An 18,786-nucleotide genomic window follows, 5' to 3' on the forward strand; every position below is an offset into this window, starting at 1 on the left:
ATTAAAGAATGGCTATTTTTAGAGGCTTAAGTGTGATACAGCTCTGTTCTCAGATCTGTTCTGCTTGTCTGCTTTTGATTGCAGTAGTTTTGCTATCCTGCTTTGGGATAGCAACCCCTGTATGATTTGGTCCTTTAAAAATGGTTTCTGTAGGATTGCTCTCTGGTTACTACCCAAGAGTCCTTCCTGCAACAGCTGTTTTGGCAAAGACTTCATTTTGCTTGGGGTGAGAAGGGGAGTAATTGCAAAACTGAGCTAGGGAAAAGATTCTCTGTAAAATTCACTTAATTTTTTTTTTTTATTATTTCGGTCACAGTCCCAGGCAATGCTACAGGCTCAGGGAAGAGAGGCTGGAAAGCAGCTGCCCAGGGTTGTTCACCAGGCCGGGTCGTCTTCTGGGAGGAGACTGGTTGCAATCAACTGAGCCCTCCTCTGTGCTTGGTGGGCAGCAACAGCTTGCTGTCCTCCATGAGGTTGCTTCTTGGTTCTGCCTCATTTAGCTATGCTGCCAGCCCTTGGCACAGGTGTGCCACTTTCCCTGCTTCAAAAAGACCCCAGAAGAGCTCCTCCTTGGCCCTTTTTGCCACAATTCCCTCTCCCAGTGCAGACTTTACAGTGGAGCTGGTCTCCTTGCACTTGTAAACTTCAGGGTCTTTACATAGTATTCCAGAAATAATCACCTAAAAACTGCCTAACAGCTTTGTGTGCATAAACAGAGCTCTCTGCCCAAGGGTCACCTACAGGATGGCATTTGTGAAGCACCCAAGTTACAGGTCAACAAGCCACACTTAACTGTTTACAAGAAAATCTCTTTATAAGGAATGGTACAACTCTGGGATAGTTTGGGGGTGTTCTTTCTTTTGGGGGTCTGAGTTTTTTTACTTCTCAAACTTTATTGGCTGCTGGTGTGGCAACTTTGAAGTACCATGATCTTCTGAGCTGCTTTCATCACTGGTTTCAGTGGTATCATCTGGAATACCCACATTGTCCTCCTCAGATTCGTCGCTACTTTCTGCTGCTCTGGAAAATTTTTTTCAGGATTATAAAAGCAAGACCTCTTTTAAGAACAAATAGTATTTAAAGGAAAGCTCATTACCCTGGGGAATTGATTGGTCTGTTTGGATTAGAAAACTCTCTTCCTGAGTCAACATCAAATGGATCTGGAAAAATAAGGAAAAAATATCTGTTAATGAAGAAGGCTTATTTTAATGAGCTGCCTTAATTTTCATGTTGAGATTACTGGTAGGGAGGGGAAAGCAAAGAGTCTGGTTGAGATTTCTGGTAAGATTACTGTAGTTGTTTTGTTGGAACCCAGGGGAAGTGAGAACTGCCAAATCCTGCTCCCCCATTCTAATCTTCCATGCCTTTTGTGGCCTCCTCCCCAAGGAGTTCAGTGGCTTGTACAGGACAGTCAAAATTCTACATATACATAGGTTTGTAAGGCTCGTGTAAGAAACCATGAATACTCCCAGAATGGTTTCATTCTAGAAGAGCTCTCAGTTTGTGAGAAGTGAAATACAGCTGTCTAAGTGTAAATCTTACTGGGTAAGGCTAGGGATTACTGACTTCAGCTTACACCACTGGAGGGAAGTGTTGTCTTGTTGGGCTTTTTCAACATAGGATGGCTTTGGTGGCACAGTTCAGGAAACAGGACTTTGGGTGAAAGTGTGCTTTATTTAGTATAGTAGCATTGCCCCTTGAAAACTGTCTTCGCTTTAATGTAACTTAGGCTTCTGCTGAACAACAGGATAAGTTCATTCAGCCTGGTGTGTGACAGCAGAGTGGTCAGGGTTCAGAGTAACTAAAGACTGTCTGCCACCTCCTTACACTGTGATTCTCTGGCCTGGTTTTATGGGACTTAACCCCACTGTGGAAGGAAAACAGGAATTAGGAGCATCTCTCTTCATATAGAATCATAGAATAGAATCAATCCAGTTGGAAGAGACCTCCAAGATCATCCAGTCCAACCTATATGTTCTTGATCATTTAATTTGGAGTCTTTCACTTGCCAATGAATATAGTCTGAAAGAGTGAAATACCAATAAGCTACTGGAAGCATTGGGGAATAACCTACTCATCAGCTATTTTCATTACAGGTGTTCTTTTTAAACATCTTTGAGTAGGAAATACAAAACCTGTTTGCAGTCTCCTGAACCACCAGTATTTTTACTCTGCTTTTAACATCTTATAAATAAAGGAGTAGGAAGATAAGAATACTGGAGAAGGAGTCATCATATTAATTTAATCAGGGCAGCTGCTCCACAGTTCAGCTGTGAATGTGCTGCTGTAAGCATTAAATTGCTTTAGTAATTTTTATCTTTTTCTAGTTGAAAAATACAGGCAAATTTGCTTCTAAGAACACAGTTTAAAGACAGAATGTATCTCAGCAAAGCTCCTATCTGCTACCTTGTCAATATTTTCATGAGGCTTCAGGAAAAGATTGTAAAGCTATTACTTAAGAAAGAGATGGGTGTAGTATGTCTTTTTTTCTTACCTATTTCTTCATCTTTTCTTTCTTGGACACTGGCTAAAAAGTCCTTTTCAACTCTCAGCACTTCTTCTTGGCAATGACAGGCTGCATATTTCTCCAACAGACTTTTGTTTAACTCAATAAATGTCTTGCCCCACTTAAATTTCTGTAGAAGAATGGTAGCTAGGTCTGGGAATCCTAAACCAGAAAATAAATGACCACTTACTCTGTGAGATTTCACTCAGCTCACAGATTCCAAGGTGCAGTACATACCCCATGTATCACAACAGTGAGATGCTTGCCGGCATTTTTTGTGTTTGGGGATTTAGACTTTTGTTTAAAAGATTTAAAATACTTTCATATTTCAGTTGAACTTGAACCCTCTAAGTGAACCCAAGAAGGGTGTACAGGCTTTTAGTGAGGATTACATAAAAATACTTGGTACAGCTACTGCATATTAGCCTCTACCTCCTGAAGTCCTTGAGGAGGAAAGTAGCTGTGCGTGTTCAGAAGGTCCGTCTGCAGTACAATGTGCCTCTGTAGTGGTCACTGAAGTTGCGATGAGTGTGCTCAACAGCGCAAGAGGAGCGATTTCTTTTCCTCTTAGCCAAAACCCACCCTATTTACAGAGACCTGTTACCTCTCACCCAGAGAAAGGTGCCTAAGGATTCAGCTCTGTTTTCTCTGGCTTTTTTTAACAGCTTTTCTAATGTTAAGGGCCATCCTGGCAAAACCAGGATGATCACTTCAGGTGTCCTGTTTAAGCAGCTGAACATGAACACCCCACAGATAATGTGGATACTACCAGATGCAAGAACTTGGTACACACCCTGATTCCAAACTCTTTTTATTCCATTGCAGATCCTATCTCCTGATTTACTAAGAATGCTAGTAACATATTTCACATTGGACAAATGGCAGCCTACCAGCAATGCAAAAAGCTGCAGCAAAAGCTTCCACACAGGACAGCTTGCACGGCCGACCATAGTTCACAGGATTTGCAGCCACCAAGTAAGGCAGCAGCCGTAGACGACCTCCTCTCATTCTCTGAAAGGGAGTTTCTTCTAATTTGGCCCATGAGCAATCTATGACTGCAATTCCACTCTGAGCAATGACATGTCTAAAGAAAGAGACATTACTGTGTTAGCAAAATACCTATCATTTAATTGATAAACTGAGAATTACAATTGGCACCAAATCTGCCTACTGCCTTCTGTCAACCAGAAAGCACGTTTTACAATCATCTAAAACAGAGGCGAGATGAGAAAGAGTAACAACATGCATTTCCCCTGAACGTGCCCCTGGCAAAAAAGGGTTATCCGTGTTTCAAGCTGAAAGCGCAAAATTCTAGGTCTAAAACTGTACGTACGGTTAATAGTAAGATGCGCTGAAGTTCACTGGTTCTCTGCTTCCTACATTTTGATGTTTTCTGAGAGCAACTTTCTTTAAAAAACACCGCAGGCACGACGTTCCCTCTGCTGTTTCCCAGTCAATGCATTGCGTTGCCTAGCTGAAGAACCCGGAGTCGGAAGATTCAGTAGCTGTAAGGCCTGTGATTCTCAACAAAGTGACCTCCAAACAACGTACTCTGATTTCTCACGGGAAGCCAGAGATGCTTTTAGCACTGATACCAGCTGTGCAAAGGTGTTACCCTAATAAAATGGCTCTATTTCTCATGTTCCTGCACCGCTGCCATCGAATAGGAGGGTCACGTTTGTTCTGTAGCACATTTTGAGCCACGGTTCAGTGGTTAAAGTGCTCTCGCTAACATCACTGCAGCACATGCTCCTCCTCGCAGCCTGCCCCTCTGCGAGTTTGCACACAGGCACCGAGGTCACTCGGGTGCGGGCCTCATCGAGGCTTACCTGTCAGCTGGGGAGACGTACTCAGCAGCCAGAGGACTGAGGACGAGACCCGGAAACCTCTGGCGCAGGCGCAGGGTTCGGAGAAACCCTTTTCGAGCCAGTTTCCTGCCAGTGCATTTCTTGGGATCGCAGTGCCCGAGCTCCCACATGGCAAGCGGGCACGGGAACCTGCCCTGCGGGGCGCGCCCTTCCGCGGCCCCCTCGCTCTCCAGGCATGCTGAAAAGAGCAGACACGCTCAGTGCCCGGCAGCCGCTCCGACGGGCGCGCCGCCCCCGCACCTCTCCGCGCCGCCTCCTCACCTCTCCGCGCCGCCCCCGCACCTCTCCGCGCGGCCCCCGCACCTCTCCGCGCGGCCCCCGCACCTCTCCGCGCCGCCTCCTCACCTCTCCGCGCCGCCCCCGCACCTCTCCGCGCGGCCCCCGCACCTCTCCGCGCCGCCCCCGCACCTCTCCGCGCCGCCCCCGCACCTCTCCGCGCCGCCCCCGCACCTCTCCGCGCGGCCTCCGCCGCCAAGGTCCCGGGGCCGCGAGCTCCGCGCCGGCGGCGCTCCATGCTCCTGCGGCCCGCGCTCTTCCGCTTCCGGCGGAAGTGGCGATGGCGGCCGCCTGGCTGCTGCTGGCGACTCTGGGTGCGGTGCTGGGTGAGCCGCCGGGGCAGGCGGGGGTGGGCGGAAGGTAACGACGTGGGGTAGGTCGTCCGCCACAACCCACCGCTTTCTGCTCGGCAGGTCATTTCGCCGCGGCGGGGAAGATGAAGATCGTGGAGGAGCCGAACACGTTTGGGTACATAGGCGCCCTTTCCCTAGGCCCGCCTGGGCTCGGTGGGCTCGGTGGGCTCGGTGGGCTCGGTGGGCTCGGATTCGCCTGCCGCGTTTCTCCGGCTCCGCTGGTGGGTCCGTGGATGGTCACCGCTCCTCGCGCGTGAAGCGCAGCTGTAGATGTTGGGACGATCGGAAGGGTATAAGCGTAGTCAGGTGCACAACTCGGGCTGAAGCGTTTAACTTCCCTTCTTTCTTCTCTTCTTTCGAAAGGTTGAATAACCCGTTCTTGCCTCAGACGAACAGGCTGCAGCCGAAGATGTCTCCGTCTGCGATATCAGGTATGTGCAAGTGTTCCTTTTTTTGTGCAGATTTCACTGTTGAGTGACAGTGGGTTGCAAAGTGGTGTAACTTGTGCTTGCACAAGGACTGGTTTTCCTGGTCGTTTCACACACACACACAGTATCACACAGTATCACCAAGGTTGGAAGAGACCTCATAGATCATCAAGTCCAACCCTTTACCACAGAGCTCAAGTGCCATGTCCAATCCTGCCTTGAACAGCTCCAGGGACGGCGACTCCACCACCTCCCCAGGCAGCCCATTCCAGTGTCCAATGACTCTCTCAGTGAAGAACTTTCTCCTCACCTCCAGCCTAAATCTCCCCTGGCACAGCCTGAGGCTGTGTCCTCTCGTTCTGGCGCTGGCCACCTGAGAGAAGAGAGCAACCTCCTCCTGGCCACTACCTCCCCTCAGGTAGTTGTAGACAGCAATAAGGTCACCCCTGAGCCTCCTCCATGGAAGGTAAGCACGGAGAAACACACGTTACTGTGCTTCTGACCTCTCTGGCGTTCCGTGCCCCAGGGCCGTTTGGATTGTTTTTGTCACAACGACATCCATGTGTTCTATGCTGTGTTTTTTAAGCCAATCACCCATCCTTCCGATCCTTACCGAAAATTCTCTTCTTGAAACAATTCCTGATGTCCTCAAGACTCGACCCATCATCCCCTAGTATTCAGCAATCAAAAATTGTTCAGAAGTTTCTTAGTAGTCTTGGAACAAGTCAGTTTCACACAGAGCCCGAGTGCTGCAGTATAAATCCAACACCTGAGCAAAATACACAGGAATCTTAACAATTCTAGACCGTATATGCAGGAGAGGAGATAAACACTGAGTGCAAGGAGTAAGCTAAAGGGAATAATTCTTGATTTGTCACATACTTCCTGCAGTTTTGTCACCACAGCAACTTGCTTGAATTCAACAAAAATGCTGATATTGTTTTGTGGTGGTTTTAGGCCCTGCACACCTCTTCAGGCTTGCTGGCAAGTGTTTCAGTTTTGTGGAATCCACGTGAGTAATGGGTTTGGATACTTGATTCTGTGTATTTGTTAGGAGCTAACTAGGTTGTGATTTCAGTCTGAAACATCTCTTACTTTCTTCTTGTCTTTATTTTTTCTTTCAAGGTACAAGTATGAGTTTTGTCCTTTCCATAACGTCACCCAGCACGAGCAGACTTTTCGATGGAATGCCTATAGTGGGATTTTAGGGTGAGGCTTAAGTGTTGTCTGTGTAGCTAGCAGACTGTTTTATAGATTGTGAGAAAGAGGCAGTTTTAAATTGAAGATTCTTCTGTTGGTCAGCTTAGGCCATTCTAGCTCCCATGGCATTGTGCCTAAAAATAAGCCATCTTGAAAAATTCATTTTTTTTTTCATGATGAATACTAACCTCTCATTTTGTTTGGGTTAATAACCAGTGACAAGTACAGGTGTGGTATGTTCATGTGAGGAATTCAGTAATGTACACCTGAAGTTTATGCTGACAAAGTTGTTTCACATCTGTTAACTACTTTCACTGGAGTTGACTGTAGCCTTCAAAAGTGAAATGTGCTTCATTTCTAGTGATTGTGTGAAACATATTAAACAAAATACAATAAGGACTCAGTGTAGGTCCAAAAAAGTATCCCAAAGTATTTCCAGACCCCAGAGGACCTGAATCATAAGACCTGAATTAAATGTAATGATGGAGCACTGTTCTAAAATTGCTGCCTTTCTAAACTTTTTTAGATAGAGGTCTTGTTTTCCTCTGTGCAGGATAATTAGCATGCCAGTGTGAGAGGAAAAGAGTACTTGAAGATGCCCAGAGTGTTGCTGGCTTTAAGACTAGCAGAAATAGAGACTAATTTTTGTCAGTGACTTCTCTAGCACCAGTGTTGCAGTCTGAGTTTCGCAGGGTACTTACATGATGGAATTTGTTGTGGGATTGATCTGTAAGATGTATTTATTGGAATTAAGCAGAGATTTATAAGTGCAGATGGTTTGCAAACTGAAAGTTGATCCACACCTGCTCCCAAAGTAAAGCTGATGTGCTCTACACAGCAGCCTGGGTAAGAAGCTACACTGTTTATGGTGTCTTGGCTGCAAGAAATGGAAATACTGAAACAACAAAAATTAAATACATGCAGTTTAGTGTAAAGACTATTCCTGCTTTAGTTCCTGAGTGCTCACCTTGTCCTTTCCACTAACTTAAAATTATGTCCTTTTTTTTTTTTTTTTCAGAATCTGGCATGAATGGGAAATTGAAAACAACACATTTCTTGGAATGTGGATGAGGGAAGGAGACTCGTGTGAAACTAAGAGCAGACAGACAAAGGTGTAGTAACCTAGAGTATGCTAATTCAGACAGTACGACTTTATACACACGCTTAGGGCACTCTGCAGGCCAACGTGTGCCTACCTTGCAGAAGTCATCATTTAAGATATGATCAAAACCATAAAAGATTAATTCCTATAGGAGTGAAGTGAATGGCTGGAGGAGGGAGCTAAAATCAGGATAAAGTGTTTGAAGTTTACTTAGGTAAACTTCATTGGTTAATTTTAACTTTTTTTCTTTTCTTCATAGAGTAGAATGTCCTGGTATTATCACTACTGTAGAAACATGAAGTGCTTTTTAATTGCTGTCGGGAAAAAGTAAAAAGAGCTATTTGTCGAGAAGCTAAGTATGGTGTCAAATCAAGAGCAGAGGGCATGCAGGAAGGGTTCAAATATATGGGAGTGGCAGAGATGCCAACTCAAGAGAAACTGGTTCTGTTCCATATGCATTTTAAAGTTAAAAAGATAATCTTCCTTTTCACATTTGCAGTCTGTGCCAAATAACTATTTCACTAGAACGGTAAGGAAGGGTGTCTGAGATTGCCCAGTGTGTGGCATGTGATTTGCACACATCATAGAATGGTCTAAGTTGGAAGGGACTGGCAGGGACACCTCCCGTTACAACAGGTTGCGCAAGGCCTCATCCAGCCTGGCCTTGAACAGCTCCAGGGAGGGACTGTTCACAACCTCCCTGAGCAACCTGTTCCAGTGTCTCACCACCCTCGCTGTAAAGAACTTCCTTCTAACATCCAGTTTAAATTTCCCCTCTTCTAGTTTAAACCCATTACTCCTCGTCCTGTCATTACAAGACCTTGTAAGTAGTCCCTCCCCAGCCTTCCTGTAGGCCTCCTTCAGAAACTAGAAGGCCACTATAAGGTCATTAGTCCTTTTCTTTATTCATGTTTTTCTGCCTGCCACTCTGGTGTGTTCTGTCGTTTTTGAAAGTACCGTGACTTACACCTCACAATCCCTGGTGACATGGACCCATGTGGTGGAGAGAGTTAAAGATACTGAATAGTTCACAGCAAGCTGCTTATCGTGTAGAAGACACTTAGCTATTACAGTGATGGGTGACAATGCAACACTTGAGAGAGGGATACATAGTTTCACTAATGTGAAAATCGGGTAAGGAACAAAATATCTTGGCCAAGGTGAAAATACTCTACTGCAGTGCAGGTGCCTTGTTTACATTTGTGTCCTCCACAGGAGCTGTAGAAATAATTACCATTCTTGTATGACCTTTGATACTGTGATTCAGGTCTTCAACAGGCAGAAAATACTGCTGGAAACATTTCTGCAGGCTAGGTGTGTATAGTTCTTTTTACTCAGCACATAGGTCAGAACTAGGATTTTTAAGCTAATTAAGCTTACATTAGATGAGATTCTAAAGAGTGTGCTTTTTACTCTCATTCTTGCTGGAAATACGGTTCTTGGGAGTCCAAGGAACAATGAGGGGAGAGGATCATTGGGATAATTTCCAATTGCAGAAAGCAATTTTGACATTTGATCAAATAATTCAGAGATGTGTTTGCTAAGATTGTTTATCTGCAGGTGACAGCATTGGAAGCTTTTATATGACAGTACATACAGAAATCTATCTGCTAGCACTGGAAGTCAGAAAATGGATCATCAGTGCTGGTCCTTTTTTATGTGAAGTCCTGGTTATCTTTCTTTTTGCTGCTAGGTTCATCTTGTTTGTGGAAAAAGCAATAAATTGGCTTATGTGTCTGAGCCGAGTACTTGTGTTTATTCTCTGACATTTGAGACTCCTCTCGTGTGCCATCCCCACTCTCTTTTAGGTAAGATTTAGAAAATAATTTGTGTGTGGAGCATCCGGCATATGGCTCCAGCCTCACCACAAAATTTTAGGTTGAGTTTTTAACTTAATATAATTAGTATTAAATGCAGTGTAAGATAGGAAGTGTATTTTAAATCCCAGTAATTACAACGTGTAAGTGTTCCTCAGATAGATTCTCATTGTTACTGTAGGCCCTGGGATTGATTTTAAAAAAAAAAAAATTCAAATATTTTAATTTTTTCTTGGACTGGTCAAAGGAATCAGTGCTGTAGTACCTGCTCATTTAGATTACCTAAAAGGGACAACTCAGTTGGAATTACATTCCGCAAGGAAATTTGGGACCTTCTGACTGGAAACAAAAACATTTTTGTATTCTCCAGAAACTAAACACGGGAAGTAGAATGCTAAGTTTAACCCCAGCTCCTGAAAGCAGTAGAGACTATGTACTGTGTAGAAACCTAGAGTTCTCAAATACGCTTGCATACTATCAGAGGAGCATTTGAAAAATGCAAGACAATGCTGGTGGTTTTTACATGGTTTGACTTCTGTTTTGCAGTTTATCCGACTCTAACTGAAACCCTACAAAGAAAATGGGATGAAGCAGAGCAGCTTCTGTATGATGAATTAATAACTGTGCAGGTTTGTTAATTTCTTCCAACTCTCTAAGAGCAATTGTGTTCAAGTGGCCAAACCTGGCTTGTGCAGTTTCTCTTTTTGGAACAGATGCATTTGTTCTGCCGTTGACAATAATTTTTGTGCTTTGCAACTGCTGCAGCGGGTGACCAGGTGTTAATTTTAATGTTTTCTACAGTGAAGCTTGAGGAATTGAAATGGCCAGTGCAAATTACAGGCAGAGGTGAGAATTTGGTGGTTTAATCTGTTGTCTCTTGAAAACCTTCTTTGTTTAGGGATACAGAAAAATACTGAAAGAGATTTTTCAGGAAGCGGGATTTCTGAAAGCAACAGAAGAAAAGGAAGTTGAGAAACTGAATAACAAAATCAGTCTGGAATTTGAAACAGCAGAGAAGTGCAATAAGGTACAGACTATAGTATTTACAATGTAGAATTAAACTGCCACTTTTTACTGTGTGACAGTGTCAGTGTGATAGCATTATGTAAACATTCTCTGGGTTCAGATGAAATCTGTCAATACTATTATCTGTCCTGGTTTCAGTATGTAACAGTCTATGTACAGCATGATTTAGCGTCTTTATTCCAGCCATTAAATCAACAACAGTCCCACACAACTGAAAGTCCCATAAGACAGGTGGGGGAGCATGTGGGAATCAGTGTAGGGTTACGAACATGTTGTAAGTGCTCTTTCTGGGCAATATCAGTCTGGAAAGAGGAAGGGGAATGTAACCAGCCTTTGGAATGTGGACATGCAAGATCATTACCCATAGTTGTGTTGGAAAGCAGTAGATGTTACACAAGGAGAAGGCAGAATGAGCTATGCTGTGTCCGTTTCTGAATGACTTTCATGTGTGTCAGCAGTCCTGCAGCAGAACTGAAATGGGGAAAATAGATAATGTTAGCCTCAAAGACTGAAAGCTGAGTGTCAAAAAAAGAGCAAGGAAGGGAATTAGTTCCTTATAACGCATAGAAGAAAGTACTGAACAACCCCTGACTTTGTAAAGTAACAGAAACTGATGAGGATGTAAAATAAAGCTTGTCCAGTAGCGGTTTTGTGCCACGGTAAAAGGCTAGGTAGAGGATAAATCTGAAATCATTGCAGAAAGCACTCCTGATTTTTACTTTTGGGCTTGGAAAAAGGTAGATTCTGCTTTGGCAACACAGAACTACAGCTTTTTATAAAATGTGCACCTTGGAATAAGCAGTTTATGCTTTAAGATCTTTTAAGTCAGAAGCTGTAACAGCTGTGCACAGACCCCTTATTTTTTACTAAGTCTCATTTTATATGTGCACTTGCAGAATGGGAGAGCCACCTTAAATGCTCAGGGCTTTTGTCTTGTTTTTCTAAGGAATACCAGCAACTTTCTGAAGAACTGAAAAGACTTCAAGATTTATTAAGTCAGCATGGTATTGCATATAAAGGAGATTCTGGTGAGGGTTTTTTGGTATTGTTCTTTTCCTTGTCTGTTCAAAAAGTGAATATCCAAATGTTGGTTTTGGTTAACAGCAAGGATTGAATAACCTGTTGTACATGGAGGTAAAATTCAGTAGACAGAGTTTCTAGTACTTAGGTCGCGATTCCTGCATGACAGGAATTACTTTGCTCCCTTCCCCCCTGACATATTGATGACTTTAAATGTTAGCTTTGTATAAAACATTGGACTGCTGTTGTAATTGAAATTTATCTCCAGTACTTAGGGTGTTAACCGGCATTACAGCATTCACAGCACATAAGCATCTTTTAATTAACTCTGCTTTCTGAATTCTTCAAGAACACTTGAAATGTTTTCTGCGTCTTGTTATTCTTTCTTAGTCATCCTTTTTCCCCCACTCTTTGATTTCTGTTAGGTAAGTACCATATCACGCGCAGCTTTTAGAAGGGAGGACTGGTGCCAGCTGGGAAGAAGGCTTATCTCTATTAATTCCAGACAAGTTGGGATTTTTTATAGCTGTTGGGGGTTTTTTGTCCCTTAGTTCTTGTAGTCTGTTGTGCTACTATGACATGAAGTCTTTGTCAGTTACCTTGAGTGTATATTTATACCTCTTATGTTTGGAATTGGCATTTCAAGAAGACAGTGAACCTTTGAGCTAATTTAACTTTAAATTAGTGACACTTTTTTCTTCTGAAAAACCTTTTTTCTTCTTTTTTTTTTAAACTGGTGATGCTCTTTTGAATTTCGTGTTGAAATTTTATTAAAATGCTTTCTCTGCATAGTTTCAGCCATTAACTGAGTAACTTGCACAATGTTTCTGCCTGTCTGCTAATCCAATCTATTGAAGATTAGAATTGGGTAATAAAAAGCAGAATCTACAGCTTACTCTAGATAACTTAAAAACTACTCTGTGATTTTTTGTGTCCAAAATGTCAAAAATGACCAAAAAAAGTGGTGTTTAAAAGCAGAAATAACTGATATCTTCAACTAAATATTACAGCTGAAAATACAGGTGTTGAACATGTAAGTCAAAAACTGGCAACTGCAGTGACAGCTTTTCCTAATGGGTCAAAGGATGATGAGCACCTGCACGGTGATAGAGGAGTCTGAATGGCACTGCATGAATAAACTTGGGTGGTAAACAGCAAATTCATTTGGAACGTGAAGCAAGTTGAACACCGATGATGGCACCATGTCCTGAATTCCTGTTCTACAGCAAAGGGACCTTAATGGATTGAGGACTGTGCTACCGAGAAGATTTTGCTGTGTTCTGAGAACATTTGTAAAATGTCTTTGCCAAGGCTGGATGGGATAAATCCTGTGTCTCCAGCTTTAATTTTCTGTAATCAAGCATGGTACTTTGTGGTGCAAATAAAAAATACTTCAAGACCAATACTGGAAGATTTGTACAAGCTGTACCATACAGATGAGGTACCATCTTCCTAAAATGTTTTCTGTGCAACCACTGCCCCTGTGCTCAGAGGTTAATGTCTTCATTGATGATCTGGACCAGGGGATTGGGTCCAGCATCAGTGAGTTTGAAGACGACACCAAGTTAGGAGTAGGTGTGGATCTCTTGGAGGGTAGGAGAGCTCTGCAGAGGGACCTTGCCAGGCTGGATGGGTGGGCAGAGGCCAATGGGATGAGATTGAACAAGGCTAAGTGCAGGGTGCTACACTTTGGCCACAAGAACCCCAAGCAGTGCTACAGGCTGGGGACAGATTAGCTGAGAGCAGCCAGGCAGGGAGGGACCTGGGAGTGCTGGGAGAGAGGAGCTGAACATGAGCCAGCAGTGTGCCCAGGTGGGCAGCAGAGCCAATGGCATCCTGGCCTGGCTCAGGAGCAGTGTGTGGCCAGCAGGACAAGGGAGGTTCTTCTGCCCCTGTGCTCAGCACTGCTTAGGCCACACCTTGAGTGCTGTGTCCAGTTCTGGCTCAGAGAAAGGCACCAAAGCTGGTGAGGCTGAGGGAGCTGTGGGTATGCAGCCTAGAGAAGAGGAGGCTTAGAGGTGACCTCATTACTGTCTACAACTACCTGAAGGGAGGCTGTAGCCAGGTGGGGTTGGTGTCTTCTGCCAGGCACCCAGCAACAGAACAAGGGGACACAGTCCCAAGTTGTGCTGGGGGAAGTACAGGCTGGACGTTAGGAGGAAGTTCTTCACAGAGGGAGTGATTGGCATTGGAATGGGCTGCCCAGGGAGGTGGGGGAGTCGCCGTTCCTGGAGGCGTTCAAAAAGACTAGATGGGGCACTTAGTGCCGTGGTTTGCTTGACTGGATATGGCTGGATGATAGGTTGGACTGGATCTTGGAGGTCTCTTCCAACCTGGCTGATTCAAAGATTGTATGATCTTTGGATAGCGAGTGGGCGAAGGGAAAATTGTTCAGCATCTGACAGCAAGGTGCTTTGAAGGCACGGCTTCCTTACGAAGTAACAGTTCACTGCTGGAATACGTGGCCGTTCCCGTACCTGACACGGAATACACTGATTCTTCCCCGCCGGCCAGGCTTGGGAAGGCCCATTGTGATAGTGTGTGGAGGCAGAACGCGTTGTGCCAGTCGGGCAGCCTGCGCCCAGCGCCTCTGCTCCCCCCTTGCTTCGGCAGCGCACCGCAGCCCTGCGACCCTGCCGGCGCGGGCAGGCCGCGGGCTGCTGCTGGTGCCGCGCGCTTGCGCTTCCGCTTCCGGGCGAGGCGGGGAGGAGCCGGGCCGGGAGCGCGCCGGGATGAGTGGGGTGCTGGGCCGCTGGCGGTGAGACGATGGCCGCGGGGTTGGGGTGCGGGCGGTTTGTTCGCGCCTCTGACCCGTCTGTCTTCGCAGGGCGTGGCGGCCGCTGCGCCTGCCTGATCCGCGTAGATGGCTGTCGCGGCGGCAGGGTGCTGAGGGCGCGGCGGGCGCGGATCCGGAGGGCGAAGGAGCCACCCCATTCTCCGTCAGCAAGGCCAGTCCGCGGGTGTGGAGCGTCAGCCAGTCTATGGGGAGAGACAGCGAGAGGTCGTGGGTGAAGGTGCTGCCTCTCAGTTTGCTGTCCACGGGGTTGTTGCTCTGGTGCGTGTTTAGAGAAAAAACGGAGGTTGATGAGCGACTGGAAGCAATTTTCTCCGGTGAGATCGTGAACTCTCTAGATGCGACTCAGAAAAACAACGTTCCCTTGCAGCCGCTGGAGAAATGAGGGCGGGAGTGCGACTGCAGTGAAGGAGCTGCCTGAAGTTTGCCTGCATTCGCCTGGTTGAAAGCTCCGCTGACACTTTTTATGGGGAAACCTGTTTTTTCAGACTACCGGCAGCCTTAGCTTGCAAGCTGTGTTCCTTCGTGTGTAGTGCCGCTTTCTGTGCTTCTCTTAGATGAGTAGTCTACACTGGTAGCACAGGGAGTAGTTTCTTCCTGCATTGCACGGTAGGGATGAACTGGGATTTGAAGATATATTTTATACAATCCATCTCTTTTTCCTGGATTTTTTTCCTTAGATTCACAGTGATTAAAGTATCAAAGCTCTGAGTCTGTAGAATCGCTGTTGAAGGTGACCTTCATTTGACATTTTCCTAGTCAAATGTATGTTCACTTTACATTGCAGACAACTCTAAGAGTATGATTCATGAAAATGTGATTCTTTGTGTTCTGATTTTTATTTTTCTTTAAATTTACTAAATAACGTAGAAATTACCTTCTTCAGCCCTTAATGCATAGTCAGTGCTTGCTTTGTAGACTAGAACTTTGGCATGTTTCTTCTCGTTTAGAGATTATTACTGGTAGGATCCTCTTGTTTTTGCAGAGGATTGAAGCGATTGGCTTGCATTATGTTGGACAGGAAAACCTGGTTGGAGCATCTTTTTTCCTACAGGTACATAGATACTTAAACTTGCACACTGTAGAGACTTTTATGGGAAAGGAAGAATCTAAGCTATTAATAAAGCGTAGTTCCCTTCAAAGATATGTTTTAAATTAGGTTTTCAAATGTAAAAGTGCATCACCTTTTATGTCATTAAAATGCCTAATGAAAAACAAAAATCGAAAGCCCCAAAGAAATAAAAATAGCCCAAACATGACAGCAGCTGGTAAAACAGGCTGGAGCTGCAGTCCAGCGCTGCTGATTTGTCTCCAAACAGTGTGCTACCAGCACTGCTTTTGATTTTGTTATAAAGTCCCTGTAGTTTAACTGGATGATGCCTACTAAACGAGTGCTATTTGCTCAGTGCTGTGCCGAGGTTGGTCTTGGGATTCAACTTTTATCGCAGTGGAATGTGAGATGCATGCAAGGGGGCATCCTGGAGAGCGAATCGTGATGCTGGCTTGCGTTTATATTGACCTAAGGGGCGATACCTGTTTCTTTGGCAAGTTTTGTGTTCTTGTAAAGCCACGAACTTGGCAACCTAGCAACTGCTTTGCTAAAGGAAATAAAGACCTGCCCCTTTGCATGTGCCTTATTTTAAGACGATGCATTAACCGTTTAATAAAGAATCTCTACCTATACATCTGTTCTTGTAGTCTATTACTTTTAAGGTGCTGCAGAACTTGCAAGCTGTCTGCAGCTTTTTGTTGTTAAAAGCACAGAGCATGAGGCCGTCAGGCGACGTTCTCCGGGGAAGCTCAGGTTGCTCTTTCTGGAACACACCTCCGAGGCCTCGGAGGACACAGCCCGTATATGCAAGCCGCTTCTAGCAGCAGGACCGAGGCGTGGGCCGGAGCGGCGGCAGGCCCCGAGGCGTGGCCTGGCGTGGCGGGGCCGCGCCTGCGCAGTGCTGGCCGCCGGGGAAGATGCCGTCGGTTTCGAAAGCTGTTCCGCGCGGCGGTGGGGCCAGTGGGTCCCCGCAGACTGAGCAGCCCACGCATTATACGTAGGTATCGCGCCCTGGAGGCGTCTTGCGCCCCGGGCCCTAGTGCTGCGCGGGGACGGTCTCAGGAGCCGAGGCGGAGGGCCCGGTGGTTCGGCAGGCCTGCTCCGCGCGGCCTCCTGCGCTGGCGGCACGGCCTGTGAGGAGCAAGAGCAGCCCTGGCCAGCCTCTCTCGGACTCCTTTTCCGGCTTCAGTCGCTGTGGGGAGCAAGCCGGGTTCTGTGCCGGCAAAGTAGAGGCGGCCTTAGCACGGCTGGCTGGTGAGCGCCTGCGGCGCTTCTTCACGCTTGGCGTCCGCTCCCACGGATGTGCCCGTCTGGTCCGCACGGAGAGCCCCGCGGCACCCTCTGGCACTCCGAGAACTGCCCTCTCCAGGCCTCCACTATGGCTTTGCACCTCTGGGCGCGCTGCGTAGCCAGCCTCGGCGCGTGTGCTTCGGATGTTTTTATGGCTATTTTTGCTGTGCTTCCCGTACTGAGAGACTCGTTAATCCCCTCTGCAAGCCTGTCCGTTTTCTCCGGAGAAGGCTCTATGTACGGCCGTTGAGGCCCCTGCAGCCCTCTAACAGCACTGACAGCCCGTCTCATGTGGACTACCGGCTCCCAAGTGCAGAGTAACTTATTGAACTGTGGCATTCCTTCGCACCCCCTGCCCCTTACCATCACTTCTGCAGTATCAGTGCTTCCAGCACTCTCAGAAAGACCAGAGAACGTAGGCACTCGCCTAGATACTGCTAGAGGCCGTCTTCCAACCCTTAACGTCTACATTTTTTTTCCCCACAGTCAACAATATAAGATATGTTTTATAGTGGTCTCATGACACCCCCTGACGTGTCAGTTCAAGCAACTGAGAATGAAAAGATGTCTTTAATTCGTCCTCCTAATACTTTTGCTTTTCCTTTATCTTTAATTGCCCTCTAGCCTGGTGGACATCCTGCAATCTTTTAGAATCCTCTTGGAACTCTAAGGTTCTTCTGAAAAGCCCACATATACTTTTTGCTCTACAAATACTTGGTAACTTTGGAGAGGTAGTAAGCTTCTAAAATTTGCTCCTAGATATAAACCGAGACAGCAAGAAGTACTGTCTTACCTGTTTTGGTAAATGCCACAGTAGAGCCCAGCCTGACAGGACCTGACTATCTTAACAGTAATGTAACATTTATAAAACGTTTGCTCAAGTCCTCTCCTGCCCCTGACTACCTTTGTAAAGCCCTTCTAACCCTCTGGTTTTCTATAGGATGTGTCTGCATTCTGGCAATGTTGTAATCAAGGACTGACATTTAAATTAGCTGATGGCATTCGTGTGTAAAATACGTGGTATTTAATTAAAATAGCCTTTTTAGAGCTATTGTGCATAGCAGCAAGCAAGACGAACATTCCTTCAAACACTTGAATTTATAATCTGGTGGTTACTTAGCACAATATTTTAAATACTCTACATTTAAAATTAATGGCTTTAGCTTAGTTACAAAGCATAGTGTAATTGTCCAGGTATTCCACTGTATTTTGTTAGTAATGGGTCTGTCATAAAAATTGAAGTCACTTATATTCTACAGCTAAGCAGTAAATTGTGCATAGGAACTAAATCTGTATGCAGGTACATTTGCACAATTTTTAATGGGCTGTATGCACTGAGTTGTCAAGTGCCCTGTTACTACTGTAAAAATGTGCCTCCAATAAGATAAGCTTGTAACACAGTTTAATTTTTTTAGGTATCTAAAGGAATTTAGGACAGAGCAGTGCCCCCTATTTTTGCAGCACAAGTGTACCCAGCACAGACCATTTACCTGTTTTCATTGGCATTTCCTAAATCAGCGTCGTCGTAGACCTATACGAAGGCGTGATGGGACTTTTAACTACAGTCCAGATGTTTATTGTACAAAATATGATGAAACTACAGGAATCTGCCCAGATGGAGATGAGTAAGTGATTTCTTTCAGTCTTAGGTGTTTACAGTGCTGTCAGTGACATTAAGGAAAGATGCTGATTTCTGCTTAGCGAACGTAACGGATAGAATCCTGCTGCAGTTTATTTGAAAACAGATTTCTGTAAGTGATTTGTCCATTTTTTGACACCTATATTTTGATGCAAGTATGTATTCTGTAGACTATCATACAGTTCAAACTGTCCTTTTGCATTGTGACAGTCTTTAAAGGATACTGCAAGGAGCTGGTTGCCTGATTAGTACTGTTGCTGCATCTTTTTTTTTTTCAGTTGTGCTTTCTTTTTCTCACCAACAACACAGAAATTGGCCAGTAGTTGGCCTGTAGGTGCAATCCGTGCAGTGTAAAGGTGGCTTCAAGATTTTAAACTTTTGTAAGCTTTGTGAAGATTGATGGGTAGTAGAGGAGA

The 18,786-nt window shown here is 45.3% G+C and overlaps 4 protein-coding genes across 8 annotated transcripts in view; 3 read left to right on the top strand and 1 right to left on the bottom strand.

The window, feature by feature from the left end:
• Nucleotides 1-788: 788 nt before the first annotated feature.
• Nucleotides 789-5,068, bottom strand: TSR3 (TSR3 ribosome maturation factor). The gene is made up of 6 exons (XM_064152744.1): nucleotides 4,804-5,068; nucleotides 4,336-4,552; nucleotides 3,397-3,590; nucleotides 2,495-2,668; nucleotides 1,097-1,160; nucleotides 789-1,020 (listed from the first exon to the last, which is right to left on the bottom strand). The coding sequence occupies exons 1-6, from the start codon at nucleotides 5,066-5,068 to the stop codon at nucleotides 879-881; spliced, it is 1,056 nt and encodes a 351-aa protein (XP_064008814.1). The 3' UTR covers nucleotides 789-878.
• Nucleotides 4,873-12,999, top strand: GNPTG (N-acetylglucosamine-1-phosphate transferase subunit gamma). 4 transcript variants are annotated; one of them, XM_064153925.1, is made up of 11 exons: nucleotides 4,873-4,976; nucleotides 5,064-5,118; nucleotides 5,367-5,434; nucleotides 6,389-6,443; nucleotides 6,557-6,640; nucleotides 7,650-7,743; nucleotides 9,427-9,541; nucleotides 10,097-10,179; nucleotides 10,449-10,577; nucleotides 11,523-11,604; nucleotides 12,607-12,999. In XM_064153925.1, the coding sequence occupies exons 1-11, from the start codon at nucleotides 4,931-4,933 to the stop codon at nucleotides 12,714-12,716; spliced, it is 921 nt and encodes a 306-aa protein (XP_064009995.1). In that variant the 5' UTR covers nucleotides 4,873-4,930; the 3' UTR covers nucleotides 12,717-12,999. The 4 variants fall into 4 exon arrangements, with proteins under 4 accessions (XP_064009995.1, XP_064009993.1, XP_064009992.1 ...); XM_064153922.1 differs by having other exon boundaries at nucleotides 4,916-4,964; XM_064153923.1 differs by lacking the exon at nucleotides 6,557-6,640 and having other exon boundaries at nucleotides 4,882-4,976.
• A 54-nt stretch (nucleotides 13,000-13,053) lies between these two features.
• Nucleotides 13,054-16,073, top strand: LOC135180390 (ubiquinol-cytochrome c reductase complex assembly factor 4). The gene is made up of 3 exons (XM_064152745.1): nucleotides 13,054-13,189; nucleotides 14,210-14,354; nucleotides 14,424-16,073. Exons 1-3 carry the CDS (start codon nucleotides 13,054-13,056, stop codon nucleotides 14,773-14,775), a joined length of 633 nt encoding a protein of 210 aa, XP_064008815.1. The 3' UTR covers nucleotides 14,776-16,073.
• A 270-nt stretch (nucleotides 16,074-16,343) lies between these two features.
• UNKL (unk like zinc finger) overlaps nucleotides 16,344-18,786 on the top strand; it is a 46,462-nt gene continuing 44,019 nt past the window's right edge. Inside the window, exons 1-2 of one of the 2 annotated variants that reach the window (XM_064153937.1) lie at nucleotides 16,344-16,438; nucleotides 18,147-18,356. In XM_064153937.1, the coding sequence (XP_064010007.1) occupies nucleotides 16,359-16,438; nucleotides 18,147-18,356 (290 nt within the window). In that variant the 5' untranslated portion in view covers nucleotides 16,344-16,358. Of the gene's footprint in view, nucleotides 16,439-16,586; nucleotides 18,357-18,786 lie in introns of those variants that run through there. The other variant, XM_064153938.1, reaches the window with a different exon arrangement.

This window comes from Pogoniulus pusillus, chromosome 13 (genome assembly GCF_015220805.1).
Source record: "Pogoniulus pusillus isolate bPogPus1 chromosome 13, bPogPus1.pri, whole genome shotgun sequence".
Lineage (NCBI taxonomy): Eukaryota > Metazoa > Chordata > Aves > Piciformes > Lybiidae > Pogoniulus > Pogoniulus pusillus.

Coding starts and splice junctions, on each gene's coding strand:
- GNPTG (XM_064153925.1), top strand. CDS start 4,931: ATGGCGGCCGCCTGGCTGCTGCTGGCGACTCTGGGTGCGGTGCTGG. Junction 5,119..5,366: donor GAGGAGCCGAACACGTTTGG/GTACATAGGCGC, acceptor TTCTTTCGAAAG/GTTGAATAACCCGTTCTTGC. Junction 10,578..11,522: donor CAGCAGAGAAGTGCAATAAG/GTACAGACTATA, acceptor TGTTTTTCTAAG/GAATACCAGCAACTTTCTGA.
- TSR3 (XM_064152744.1), bottom strand. CDS start 5,068: ATGACCTGCCGAGCAGAAAGCGGTGGGTTGTGGCGGACGACCTACCCC. Junction 4,553..4,803: donor TGCGGGGGCGGCGCGGAGAG/GTGCGGGGGCGG, acceptor TGCTCTTTTCAG/CATGCCTGGAGAGCGAGGGG. Junction 1,021..1,096: donor AGACCAATCAATTCCCCAGG/GTAATGAGCTTT, acceptor AAAATTTTCCAG/AGCAGCAGAAAGTAGCGACG.
- LOC135180390 (XM_064152745.1), top strand. CDS start 13,054: ATGTTTTCTGTGCAACCACTGCCCCTGTGCTCAGAGGTTAATGTCTTC. Junction 13,190..14,209: donor AGGTGTGGATCTCTTGGAGG/GTAGGAGAGCTC, acceptor TTGCTTCGGCAG/CGCACCGCAGCCCTGCGACC. Junction 14,355..14,423: donor GGGGTGCTGGGCCGCTGGCG/GTGAGACGATGG, acceptor CTGTCTTCGCAG/GGCGTGGCGGCCGCTGCGCC.